This window comes from Colletes gigas, unplaced genomic scaffold, assembly GCF_013123115.1.
Source record: "Colletes gigas isolate AHSC1104 unplaced genomic scaffold, ASM1312311v1 Colletes_gigas_Sc00003, whole genome shotgun sequence".
NCBI lineage: Eukaryota > Metazoa > Arthropoda > Insecta > Hymenoptera > Colletidae > Colletes > Colletes gigas.
This window is the reverse complement of record NW_025106632.1, coordinates 2,172,298-2,184,895: the sequence shown is the minus strand read 5'-3', so window position 1 is coordinate 2,184,895 and position 12,598 is coordinate 2,172,298. Positions and strand designations below refer to the sequence as shown.

Below are 12,598 nucleotides of genomic sequence, written 5' to 3'. Positions count from 1 at the left end.
AGTTCCTATCGTTGTTACGAATGGTCGTTTCGAGTTGTATCACATTGCGTCGATGTATATACTGTATTCGTTTCGACGATACCGATCATTAGAAGAATGTTCGTTTTGATACGTAAAACATGGTGTCGATGGATATGCCATATTTGTTTCGATGGCACTGATCGATATAAGATTTCTATTTTTACGTTTAGCCCCTTTAGCTAGGTGATAGATTATTTTTAAGCGTTTATTAAATTTCCTACCATGTCTCACTAATATAAGTATTAGTTTTGATTTCAGTTTAAATTTGGATTGATCGCAAGGACACCGAGGGAGAACGCCGCGCCCGCCGAGGGACTTTTAATTCCGAGTTGATTAGTCTTAAGCTTCGTCGCGAGTATTAAAATTAACGTCGAAGCCTTCTTTATTATACGTATCTCCGTGTCCTACCAAGCAATTATTCAATAAGTAGATTGTCTCTCGCTCGTTCCCTCGTTCCTAGCTTCGGTCACCGCTGTTTCATCTATTGAAACATGTGATCGGCCGTGTAGCTGGCCCGACAGATCTAACCGCCTTCCCTTGGTAGCTAGATCCAGGGAAAATGGTACTCTGCTGGAAGGTGTGGAGTTTCCGTATCCTGCGGAAACGCATACCTTCCAGCGGAAGTCGACACTGAAACAGAGGTACTCTCTCTATGTCAGACAACTTGAGTCGGGTCCTTCGGGCTCCCGGCGGGTTGCGTTGGAGCAATGGAGACCTTAGATTCGGAGTCGCAGCCGTCCGTTATCCCATAGAGATCTAGTTTAGCAAGGGCAGTAGGTTCGATCCTCGGATCCGCTGCACGGTTCAGCTTCGCGTCGCGTCGTGTCGCGTCGCGTGTCCCTCGAATTAACTTCGTCCCTCTTTTTAACCAAATAATTGCTTGGTACATCCAAGGAACTTTGTTTCCTTTTATCGTTCGAATTTTAGTTTTAACTTGACCAGACTCGAGCTTCGACGTTAATTTTAAGCCCCTATCGTACGCGTCTCCCAATATTTCCAAGTAATTATTTAACAAGTAGCTTCACTCGACTCGTTCTCCGGTTCCTAGCTTCGATCACCGCTGTTTCATCGATCGAAACATGTGATCGGCCGTCCAGTTTGTCCGAAAGATCTAGTCGCCTGCCCATGATAGATCGATTGCTAGAAATAGGAATCAATCTACCAAGGGCAGTGTTGATTCGATCCGAAGATCTGCCTTACGGTTCAGCATCGCGTCGAGTCGCGTATCCCATAATTTAGCTTCATCCCTTTTCAAACGAAATAATTACTTGGTAGCTAAGCTTAGCTAAAAGGGAGATCGATGGAACTTTGATTCCATCTATCTCCCTTCGGGTCTCCACTCGCAGCAACCTCCTCGTGGTGAGACCTGGTAATCGGGTGTCACCCACGATAGAAAAGTTATTCTTCATGGGTGACGCCGAGCTAATGGCTGCGAATTTCGAATTGTTTCTTGATATAATAAACGAATTTCGATTTATAGTTAGACAGGTGTTTGGTTAACCATTACGTTAGGCAGGTTATTTTTATTTGAAGAAAAATTCTTTTGAAAATTCTTTTAACTCTCTCTGTTGGTTATGCATATTTCATTGGTTGCACTTTCGTTTGTTTCTTTTTCGACCAACGATCGTGGGTCAGAGAAGATTTTTATTAATGGAGGGTGGTTGGGAATCGGTTAGGGCGGGTCACCATTCGCAGCAACCTCCACGTGGTGAGACCTGGGTAATATTAATTACCGTTTAATTAATAATCGTATCACTCTTAGCTGGGTAATGCAATTATTAATTAAAAACTGAATAATATTAGGAAATTGGCTGCGATCCGCTTTGCATAGATCGTCATAAATATAGAACTTCTTCGCTAGGTTAGTTTTAATTCTCATTGATTCATCAAAGATTCAAGAGTATTGTCACAGACGAAGTATACAGGTAGATCTTTCACCCAATTGATTTTTTCGCACCATTTTTATGGGGTCTCGAAACCCCATTACCATTTTCGTGTCATTCCCAACGTTACCAACAGATTAAAAAATGAATTTTAATCCCTTCCATAGTCAATTCGCATGTACTTACGCATACACTACAGCTGTCTGCCTATCAATGCTAATTCAATGAATAGTTTCTCAACTGACCGCCATCCATGAGAAGAGGCCGCTAAAATCAGCTCCGAATTTTCAGGTCGGTATGGCAGTCAGATTCGGCCGCGAAAGTCCATAAGGTGAAAGGTCTATTCATATATCTCGTCTGTGGTAGAATTTTTATTTTTCTCGATAAACGTCTACGTACTAGCGATCAAATTCGCGATGGTAATTTTTGCCATTCAAAGGTAATTTATTTTTTCCAACGATAAGAAATCAACTTCCGTCTGAAATTTCAATGGAATTACTCGACGCGCTCCGCGAGATGGCCACACACTTATGGCAAACGAAGAATAATTCCACTGCAACCGATCGATATTAAATTTTAAATTATTGAAAAGTTCCCCTAACAATTTTACGTTTCTGGTCTTATGCGAAAATTAGATTTAATTTTAGTACCTTACAATATCTGAAAATAATATTTGATATATGAAAATATATCGTAGCATTGATAACAGTTATCGTATCATTTTATTTCGAAATTTTCTGGAAGAAACGTTGCTAAAATGACATTTTTTATTTCCCCACAATTTTCACAAATGGTCACTTTAATAGAGACATATATATTTAGTTTCTGTACAACAATCTGGCGATCGACTTTGTTTGTATGAGTTTTAATAATGAATTTTCACGAAACGAAAGGCAATGTAAGAACATAAGAAGCAAAAACAATAGGTTGTCAGCCATTTTATACCGTGCAAATACCCGAAAGTAGTATCGTGTCTCGTAAAACATTCCCTTATCGCCCTTCGGTCGCCTTTTCCCCTTTGCGACGCGTGAAACAGCACAACTTTCGCTCTACCTCTGTCCTGCGAGCTTTAAAACGCACCCCGAAGACGGTGGTATACACAAACATAACCACCTCTTCGACGAAAGTGCACAGAGTGAATCATGCGATTGGGGCGGGTTACTTACAGATTGAAAAAACCCCGTAGAGAAAAAATTTCAACGATACAATAGCGTCCATTTTTTTTTTAACGGAATTGCATATTTTTATTTGCTCGAATCGATCGTCCAGGTCATTCAGCGCAGAAAATCATTGAGGCATCGTGTTGAAAAAATCGATATTTCGCGAGATATTTCACACTTTCTCCAAGTCGTTTGCTTGCAAAAGATGTTGGAACGCTCCTTGATGTTCGTTTATGTTAGAAGAGTGTAATTAGTGTTTGGGTTGGGTCTTCTGCTGGAACAGATGATCGCGAGTCTACTTTCTCTTCGAGGTAGCTCCACAACAAAGAGGTCTGGAAGCTACGAGGTGTCGTACTATGCGTTGCAAGCCATAACTCGCGAAATATTGATTTTCCGAACATGGTGCCCCAATGATTTTCTGCGCACAATGACCTGGGGGAGCGATTCGAACAACTAAAAATATACAATTTCGTTAAAAAACAATATATCTGTACTGGGGCACCGAAAAAACGGGCAGTACTGTATTATTAAACATATTTTCGAGATATAACCCGACCAACGACTACTGAAAGAAGTCACAAAATAAAGCAAGATTCTTGTTGGGTGCCCTTGGAACCCTCCCGTCACGAGGCAAACAAATAATTTATTTATACATCCGTGGAGTTTTTGGCAGCAGTTTCGACGAAAGAAAGACGCGACTGGGCAATAATTTCCTGGGGGCGAAGTCGATCCCCGGCGTCCCAGTTCCGCGCTCGGAATCGAGAATTATTTTCTGCCCTTTCGTGGGCGCTCGCTATCGATCGATCGGAACGCACGCGGCACTCGTTGCCACGAGTCGCTAAATCGCTAGGCGGAAAGAGAGAGAGAGAGAGAGAGAGAGGGTGGAAAAACCCACCCCCGCGCGGACGGGGCTATAAGTACCCCAAGCGAACCGCGCGCGGGCTTATAGGTCCCGTTGCGGTCTTCCTCGTTCGTTCGCGGCGTCGCGAATCGCGAACCGCCACCGGATGATCTATGAATAGATCCCCGAGATCCTCCAGTGCCATTTTGATTCGGCGTCGGATCGATTGACACCGCACGCCGGGCTAAACACGTGCAAGCTCATCGAGCGCCAGGCATGGGACTGTCGTCGATCGAGGTACCGGAAGTTGGACGCGTCGCGATAGGAAACTCGCGACTCTCGCGATGATCGGTGTCACCTGACGATTACTATTGCCTCGAGGATGAAGAAGACCAAGTCGTTGATGGAGATCGAGGACATCTGCGGATGCTCCGGGCTACCCTCGATCGTCCCGCGAAAGGAACTGCCTCATCTGAACTCAACTTCCGGTGAGTTTTCGTGAAATGTTTTGTCCCGCGAATTTCTTTGACTATTTTTCTCTGAATTCTTAACGCGGTTATCGCGGGAGGCTACGTTGCTCAAGTTGGTCGACCTGGTTTTCCGAATCGGTTCGGTGGGCGGTTTGTTTGGGCTTCCTTTCCGTGGCGTTTCGCTTCATTCTCACGGATCGGTCTCCCGCGGATGGCCGGGGATATTTCTCAGCGAGTTTTTCGGTCGATGTAAATAGAAGCACGTAGTCGCCGTTATGGTAAACAAAGCTAAAAAAAAATGAAAGTTTATTTGACAGCGACGGTGCTTTTCCGAGAACGTTTATCACGCCACTCGCGATCCTTTTCGAACACGATGCAACGGGAAAAAAAATATTGGAGATATTTGCTGTGCCACTTCCAATTCGGTGTGTGTCGTATAAATTTTATTCTTATTTTAAAAACGTAGACGGGAATATTTCATTGTCATTCGAAGTAACGATTGTTAGAAAGTACGACAGTGATCTTGCATCGTGTTTTATCGTGTTTGAGGATCCAATCCATCCAAAACATCGTTTGGAAATTCTCTTTGTTGACTTTGATTGGGTTTGATGAAGTTTATCGTTGATCGTAGCGATCTATCCGCTTTCTGGGGAAATTTTATTCTTCACTTTCTGTCGATTGTAACTGCAGTGGCGCGAGGTAACTGTGATCTTGTTAATTTTAACGTGATTTCTGGAGAAGCACCTTATATGCTGGCTTACGCTACGGTTTTCGCGTCGCGGTTAAGACACGAGCGACAACAAAAGACGTGGAATGGGATTACCATCGAACGAGGCTAAATAAATAATTGTATTCTAAAAAGTTTGCTCGTATAAAATAATAAGATGTATTAACATTCGATTCTAAACAAAATTTTTTCAAACTTTGAATTAATTAAAATTCTATTCTCTTTTTTAGTTTTTAACAACGTAAAACTTTGATATTGACGAATATATAAATACACGAATGTTTCCAAATATAGACAATTTCCATCGAACTTTTAGTTTAATTTTAACCGACTTTCCCATGGAAAGGCGTAGGAAAGTTACAATAAAAAGAGGATCGATATGAACGCACGTGTTCGCCAAAGTGAAACTCGGACGATCGATAAGCTCATAACAAAAACTATACATCTGTCAACCTTGAATAAAAATTAATATCAGACTCGTGTCGCGAAGAATTCATTTAAAGAATTACGAGATTCCCATCGTCTTTCTTCTCGGAGAATTCCAACTCCTGGCGAATAATTATTAGATTTTCATTCCTCATTTTTACGATCCGACAGTAATTATTTTGATACTTCTTCGACCGAATTTCTCCCCAGAGATGATCTTTAAATTTGTCCACCCTTTAGCTGGTTAGCAGATAATAAATACCATATGTTTCCATTAATTTCAGTTCATTATTCTGTTTTCTTTCGTCCGTTTTTTCCTCGTTCTCCGGCCCCTCGTCACGGAGCAGCTGGTTTACGTCCAAATTTTATGACCTTTGTGATAGAAAGCAGTTTTGGGTCTTCGAAAACGTATGATCGTTGAAGGATAGCGATTTTATAATCGTTTTAACGTCCCGAGGCCGTGTATGTTTCTGGTACGGCACAAAATAAACGATCCACTTTATCGAACCGACGCGATGAACGATCAATGCCTGTCGATCGTTAAATAAATTATTAAACGCCGGTTCCTAAATCGAAACTAAAAAACAAATCGATAATGATTTCGACAAGGTTTAAAAGAATTCAATTGAACTCGAACTGCACTTGTTACAAGAATTTTCCATATTTTCAAACGCCTCTCCGATTTACTCAAACTTTCAGTCGAACTTGAAAACATATTTCTCTTAGAATTCTATTTTGAAGATTTCCAAAATAGATGTAGTTTCCGTTGAAAGAAACGCCGCTTTACAGTTGACGTCCGGGGCGTCCCGACGCCGAGTCTTCGCGACTGCCTCGTATTTTTCTTCTTTCCCTCCAGACCACCTCCCCGCCCTTGCAAATACCAGCTGTTTCGTTTCCTAAACCCTTCGTCGAAAGCTACGAAATTCCCGAGCATTTCTCTCCCCCTCTGTATCGTCTGGAAAAAATAAGAATAGCTCTCCTCTCTCTTTAATCTCTCTCGTTCACCGACTTCAAATCTCCCACAACGTCAGTTCTAAATCGTTACTCGACGACTGCACGCGTTCACGAAGAATTTTTTCTCTCGTCTCGTCAAACTTTAAGAAAACAACGAAGCAGATTTCGCGAACGTGCTTTGCCAAATAAAGTGTTAAAACGTCTGAGAAGGAAGACTCTTTGAAGTCGGATGTAAACGTTTCTGAGTTAAATCGTGGCATAAAACTCAACGATACTTCGACTTCGAGAACTCCAAACGATGGTCTCACGCTGTTGGACCGATTATTATCGAAATATGGACGGTGTGACGCGATAGGCGAGTCGAAACTGAAGGTACCAAAATGGCGGTGCAATTTTACAATCTACCCACCGAGGGATCAGTAGCTATCGAACTGTTAGGTGAAAATTGATAGATACCTAACGAGATATTCATCAAAATTCCATCGTCAAATGGTCAGTGGATGAATCGTCGATAGTCAAATAGTGAAAGCTAATGATCGTCCACTTGTGCGTTATGCCCGTGACTCTGAAAACCTAACAGTCGCGAAACCACAAGTGACTCGAAAGAAACGAGAGCGTTAAACTTGGAAGCTTCCGTGGCGAAAGAAACGCTTTCTCCGTGCTCGAGATGACACGTTAACTGCCGTATCAAACTAACTGTGGAATACCACTGTGTCATCTTCTAACCTAGTCAGGCACTCCAGCACCTGTGTCACGTATCGAAAGGTGCTCCAAACAACTGAGATCGCGAATAAATTCGTTGCAACAGGGCTAACTCTAACCATCGCAATATTAATTTCAATTTTCCTTTTCTTCGATCACTCGTTCCTGTTTTAAATTCAGTCAGTTTAAATTACTCGAGAAACAATGTCCAATGTCCTGTACAATGTATTTACTTCGAAAAAGTAATTTATTACGAATTCAAAACAATCTCGAGTAGAGACGATAAACAAGAAAATTTGTTTCAAAGAATTAATGAAAAGGTCACGACACATCGACGATGTATTTACTTCGAAAAAGTAATTAAGATAAACAAGAAAATTTGATTCAAAGAATTAATTCCTGAAGAGGTCACAACACTCGAATTTTCCGTACAAAAAATATCGAACAGGAGATATAAATAAGAAAATTGGTTTCCAGCGATTAATTTAATCGTTGGTTGCGTCCACGGTCTATTATTCGAGTGAAATTTCGCCCCGAGTCCGACGCGATGGCAGAAATCCAACAGGTGTTTGAACTTCTGATCCGACTGGTGAAAATAAACGTGCACCGGGTTGAAAACACAAATGATGAGAAAGCGTAGAACAACGGGGAGAAGTTTGACGAAGTAAGCTCGCTCGGCTATCGCGTTAGAAAGAAAGAAAAAAAAGGTGGCTGCGAGCGCGACGCCCGAGCCTGACGCGTCTCTGTTGTCCCGTCACCTCCACGGGGTGTCGCTTTCAGTCCCCTGGCCGAGTCGAGGGGCCCGGAGGCCCCAGCAGGTGTAACAGACCGTTTCCATTCACCGCGGCGCGCCGTCGCGGAACAGACTGCGCACGATCCCGAAAGAAAATCGTGCCGAGCTGTTCGCTGCGACTAGAAACGGGCCCAAAACGGCAGCCTGGTGATTTCAGATATCGAAAAGAAATTGTCCAGACACTGTGATCGCGACGAAGAAGATCGAGATGACCGGAGACAGACGAGTCCTCGAGTTTTATCAATATTTGAGAAATATAGCGAAAGTGTCTAGATGGAGACTCGAGAGAAGGCGAACAGGACAAAGTTTCTCGACGATGATGTGAATTTTTAGTGAAAGATAATCGAGTGACGAGTCGTTTCGACGAAAGGGGAAGTTCTGGATTATTGTGCTGCGAAATAGGACGCAAAGATGGTCTTTTTCGGGAGAAAGGAGAAGCTGGAGGACCGTCGGTTGCTGGACAGCATCGACGCCATGAACGGGACCAAGATCTACCACATGGAGAACGGTAAAGAGCGAATTTCGGCTGGGAAATACTTTTTATTTCGATCTTCATCGAAGACTGTGTACGGAGTCGCGTCGTTCGTTCGATCCTTGATCAATTCGAGCGTGTGGATGCAAGTTTCGCGCGCGATCGGTTCCGTGAAAGTGAGCAGACACATTTTGGACGCAGAAGATCGAATATTTCTTTGCTCCGTTGGATATCGATCGATAAAATCTATTTATTTAGACAATAGACCCAACAAAAATTCTACGGTATCTCGTTTCAAATACTTCGTAGCTTTTAACGTCAAATGTGAATCTGTGTACGAAATACTTGAGAGAAATGTAAAGGAAAGGTCTAAAGTACTCGGATCTGCAGTGCTGCATTATGTACTCTGCAGAGTCTAAGTAAACACGATCAAAAGAAATATTTATTCGCTCGCGAGCAAGTCTCTCGAGGAAAATTATTCCGCGTGTGTTTACGCGGATCCAAACATTATCTAAAGCAAATGCAATAACTTGCGGCGGAATAACAAAACGTTCTAATACTCGATTTCGCGGAGGCAAATTTTTTTAAGATTTAAGCTACGATTTCGAAGTCGAAGGAGAAAGGAAAATCAGGATCCGCTCGATTATTAATTCCATCTATCTGTACGAGTTAGCAGATGCGATAGAGGGTTAGGTTTCCCTAAGTACAGTTAGTTCAAGTACTTTTACTTCGGCTTTAAACGAGCGAGAAATAGGTCGAGGTGTTCCGGACAGACGATACGCGATCGGTACAGTCCTCTATGCAGTTCTATGCACTCGATAACTTCGTAACGCATTTATCATGCAGACCGTTCGTCGACGACGTCGCTTATCGTCCTATATTCCAGCGTCGAGACGTTCATCGCGAGCACTCGAAGCTCCGAAAATCAAACATCGAAAGTCCCCGTACAAAATCACGCGCGAATTAAATGTTTCCAAGGTTCTTTCTCTATATTATGCATATTCTGATCGGGGGGAGAGAATGTCACGAGGTCGAAGGAGATCGAGTAGTGCAACGAAGTTAATATTGTGAGTAGCTCTAATTAGTTCTGCTAGTTAGGAACGTCTCTAAGCAGCCCATCGTTAGCACCGCGATAATTTCTTTGTCCTTGAGCTTGCTCTGCATCAGCCTTTAGACTCAATTGTTTTTTTTATTTAACTGTTTTTTAATAACGGCTAATGTTTGTTGGCTAACAGTGAACTATTTGTTTTGCTAAAGGCTTCATTTATAAATGCGTGGATATAGTAATCTCGCGTAAGTCCTTATAAAATAGTGCTAGTTTCGAACGAAAATATTGAGAAGCTACATTCCCTACTGTATTTTCGTTTCGAAATTCTTCCCCTCTTAAAACGTTCTGCAGACTCCTGAAAAGATAATAATCTCTTTGAGCAACGACAGGGGAATAAGAAAGACAGAGTATAGCCGCCCCACATGAAGACAGTGAACGTCTTGGGCACAAATATACAATTTCTACTAATCGCTAACAATTCAATAGATTATCCACCCATTGATTCTGATTATTATTATTGCAAAGTCACTTTATGGAAAGAATTTTTACTCGATCGTTTTGTAGAATATGGAACCTAACAAGTCTATAATCGAACTACGAAATTATTATTTTGAACTCCTGTTGTCGAGCCTCCTTTGATCTCATTTACGATATCGTTAACAAACCGAGTAAATAGGAAAGGATCGCGAGCCTTGAGGAACACCAGAAACCGCAGAAACGTGCATCTGGAGTAAGAGTTACTAATTTTAACTATTTCTACGCGATCGAAGTAGCTCTTAATCCGATCCGATGCGATTGCACTCTGTAACTGCATATTCTGCAACTGTACTAATTTTTTAAAACGACTCATAGATGAATAGAGAATTTTGAGAACGCGTCGATCGAAAGAGAGATATTTTGCGAAAGAAGCAAGTTACCCGGAAAAAATTGCGTGTCGTGTACGTTCGAAGCCTCGATTCCGAGAATATTGCTCGACGTTTGATCTTTACCGACGCGCTGTCGTTCGATTTTTTCCACCGAAAGGTCCGCGTGCTCCGCTTCAGCCACCTGTAGCTAGCCGAATATTGATCCGCAAGGGAAGATGGCCACACCCGGCCTCCCCTAGCCGGTCGTTCCCTCTTTTACGCCCTCGTCCCGACGCTTCGAACCGGTAGTGTCGTTGCCCCTCGTCGTCGCGTATAGTCGCACAGTGTTATGGAAAAGTGCCTGGTCGCTGTTCCAGCCGCCTTCATGCACGTACGCGACAACCTGGAGGAACTGGGCAAGGTGGCCGACGACACGGACCTGCTTTTCCTCAAGGGCCTCCTGGACAGCCCGGTCGTCACGTCTTTGGTGAAGGTGAGTCGACCGCAAAACTCTTCCAAAACTGCATCACCTTCTACATTAACCTTCAAACGGATACCGAGATACTCGAGCTCCAATTGCAACTTGAAAACCAACCCCCAATTTCTCCTCGACTTTCTCGTCTAAATTAATTAGACAAAATTATATTTTAGTTGTTCTTTAAATTTACGTTTCGTCCTTTATTAACCAAGGGACCTCTCTGAGGATGCAATCTCAAAATAATGTAGAAATTTAATTTTTGATGGGATCAGTATTAATATTTTTTGGCACCAGTGGATTTGAATTTTTTGTATAATGAAAGGTATACTGAGATACTCGAGCTCCAATTGCAACTTGAAAACCAACCCCCAATTTCTCCTCGACTCTCTGGTCTAAATTAATTAGACAAAATTATATTTAAGTTTACGTTTCGTCCTTTACTACCCAAGGGACCTCCTTGAGGATTCAATCTCAAAATAATGTAGAAATTTGATTTTTGATGGGATCAGTATTAATATTTTTTGGCACCAGTGGATTTGAATTTTTTGTATAATGAAAGGTATACTGAGATACTCGAGCTCCAATTGCAACTTGAAAACCAACCCCCAATTTCTCCTCGACTCTCTGGTCTAAATTAATTAGACAAAATTATATTTAAGTTTACGTTTCGTCCTTTACTACCCAAGGGACCTCCTTGAGGATTCAATCTCAAAATAATGTAGAAATTTGATTTTTGATGGGATCAGTATTAATATTTTTTGGCACCAGTGGATTTGAATTTTTTATATAATGGAGGGTCATAAGCTTCTCGAATAAGCGAAGCGTATTTAATTTATTTCGTTTGCAATCTTCACAACATTGGTGAGACGAAATTATAAAAAAATTCGTGAGAATGTGTAAATATAATTTTGTTAAATCTAGTGTTTTAACCCCTTAACGTTCATGCCCGAGTCTGACTGCTTTGAAAACAATATTTGTTTAATCCAACGGTTTAGGGGATGATAATATTTGTTTTCATTCAAATTATACGTTAGATACAACATTAACAAAAACCGTATTTTTAGAAACAAATCCAATAAAGAAAACTGATCATTGTTGGTCAACCCGAAAAATATGAACGTTAAGGGGTTAAAGACAATGACAACTCAGATCATAGGGAACGTTAAATAAAGAACTATTCTAATTCTATTTTATATTTTTTTGGGTGCGATACTAGCACTATCGGCTTTGTAATAACACCATTTATCAACGAAGAACTATCAAACGACTTACTGCTGTCGATTATTTCATATTTATGTCTGCGTACAAATAATTGCTATCAGATATAGAATATAGAGTAGGACGAATAAAACAGAGTTACGCTTTCGTGAAAATAATTTGTCGATGAAGAGGCTACTTTAAAATTGTTACGAAACGCGCGTTTATTATTTCATTTTTAGGAAATGCGCTCCTCGCTTTCTATATTTTCTACCCGCCTCGACTAAAAATACATTGTTTCCTCACTTTCCAAAATAAATTCTTTCCTTGGCCTGGAAACACCACCGTGAAACCCATCGAGCGTTATTATTAAGTTTTGTTGACGATCTTCGTTCGTTTATAAATAATTCCAGAAACGTTAATACATAACTGTTCGTTTCATATTTTTAAATTCCCTTCGATCATATTTTCTTATTTCTATTCGATTTAATTTTACTATACTTAAAATTTAGAAGAAATAAAATTATTTTTCAAATGTTGAACATCCTTGTCATCAATTAATTCATTATAAGCGACCATCG

General features: G+C 41.3%; 1 protein-coding gene across 3 annotated transcripts in view; it reads left to right on the top strand.

Moving 5' to 3' along the window:
* The first annotated feature begins 4,032 nt into the window (after window positions 1–4,032).
* Window positions 4,033–12,598, top strand: part of LOC122404621 (MAGUK p55 subfamily member 2) — a 28,219-nt gene continuing 19,653 nt past the window's right edge. For 2 of the 3 annotated variants that reach the window (XM_043408751.1, XM_043408750.1), the window contains exons 1-2: window positions 4,033–4,393; window positions 10,720–10,835. In XM_043408751.1, coding sequence (XP_043264686.1) covers window positions 4,288–4,393; window positions 10,720–10,835 — 222 coding nt within the window. In that variant the 5' untranslated portion in view covers window positions 4,033–4,287. The remainder of the gene's footprint in view (window positions 4,394–10,719; window positions 10,836–12,598) is intronic. The other variant, XM_043408753.1, reaches the window with a different exon arrangement.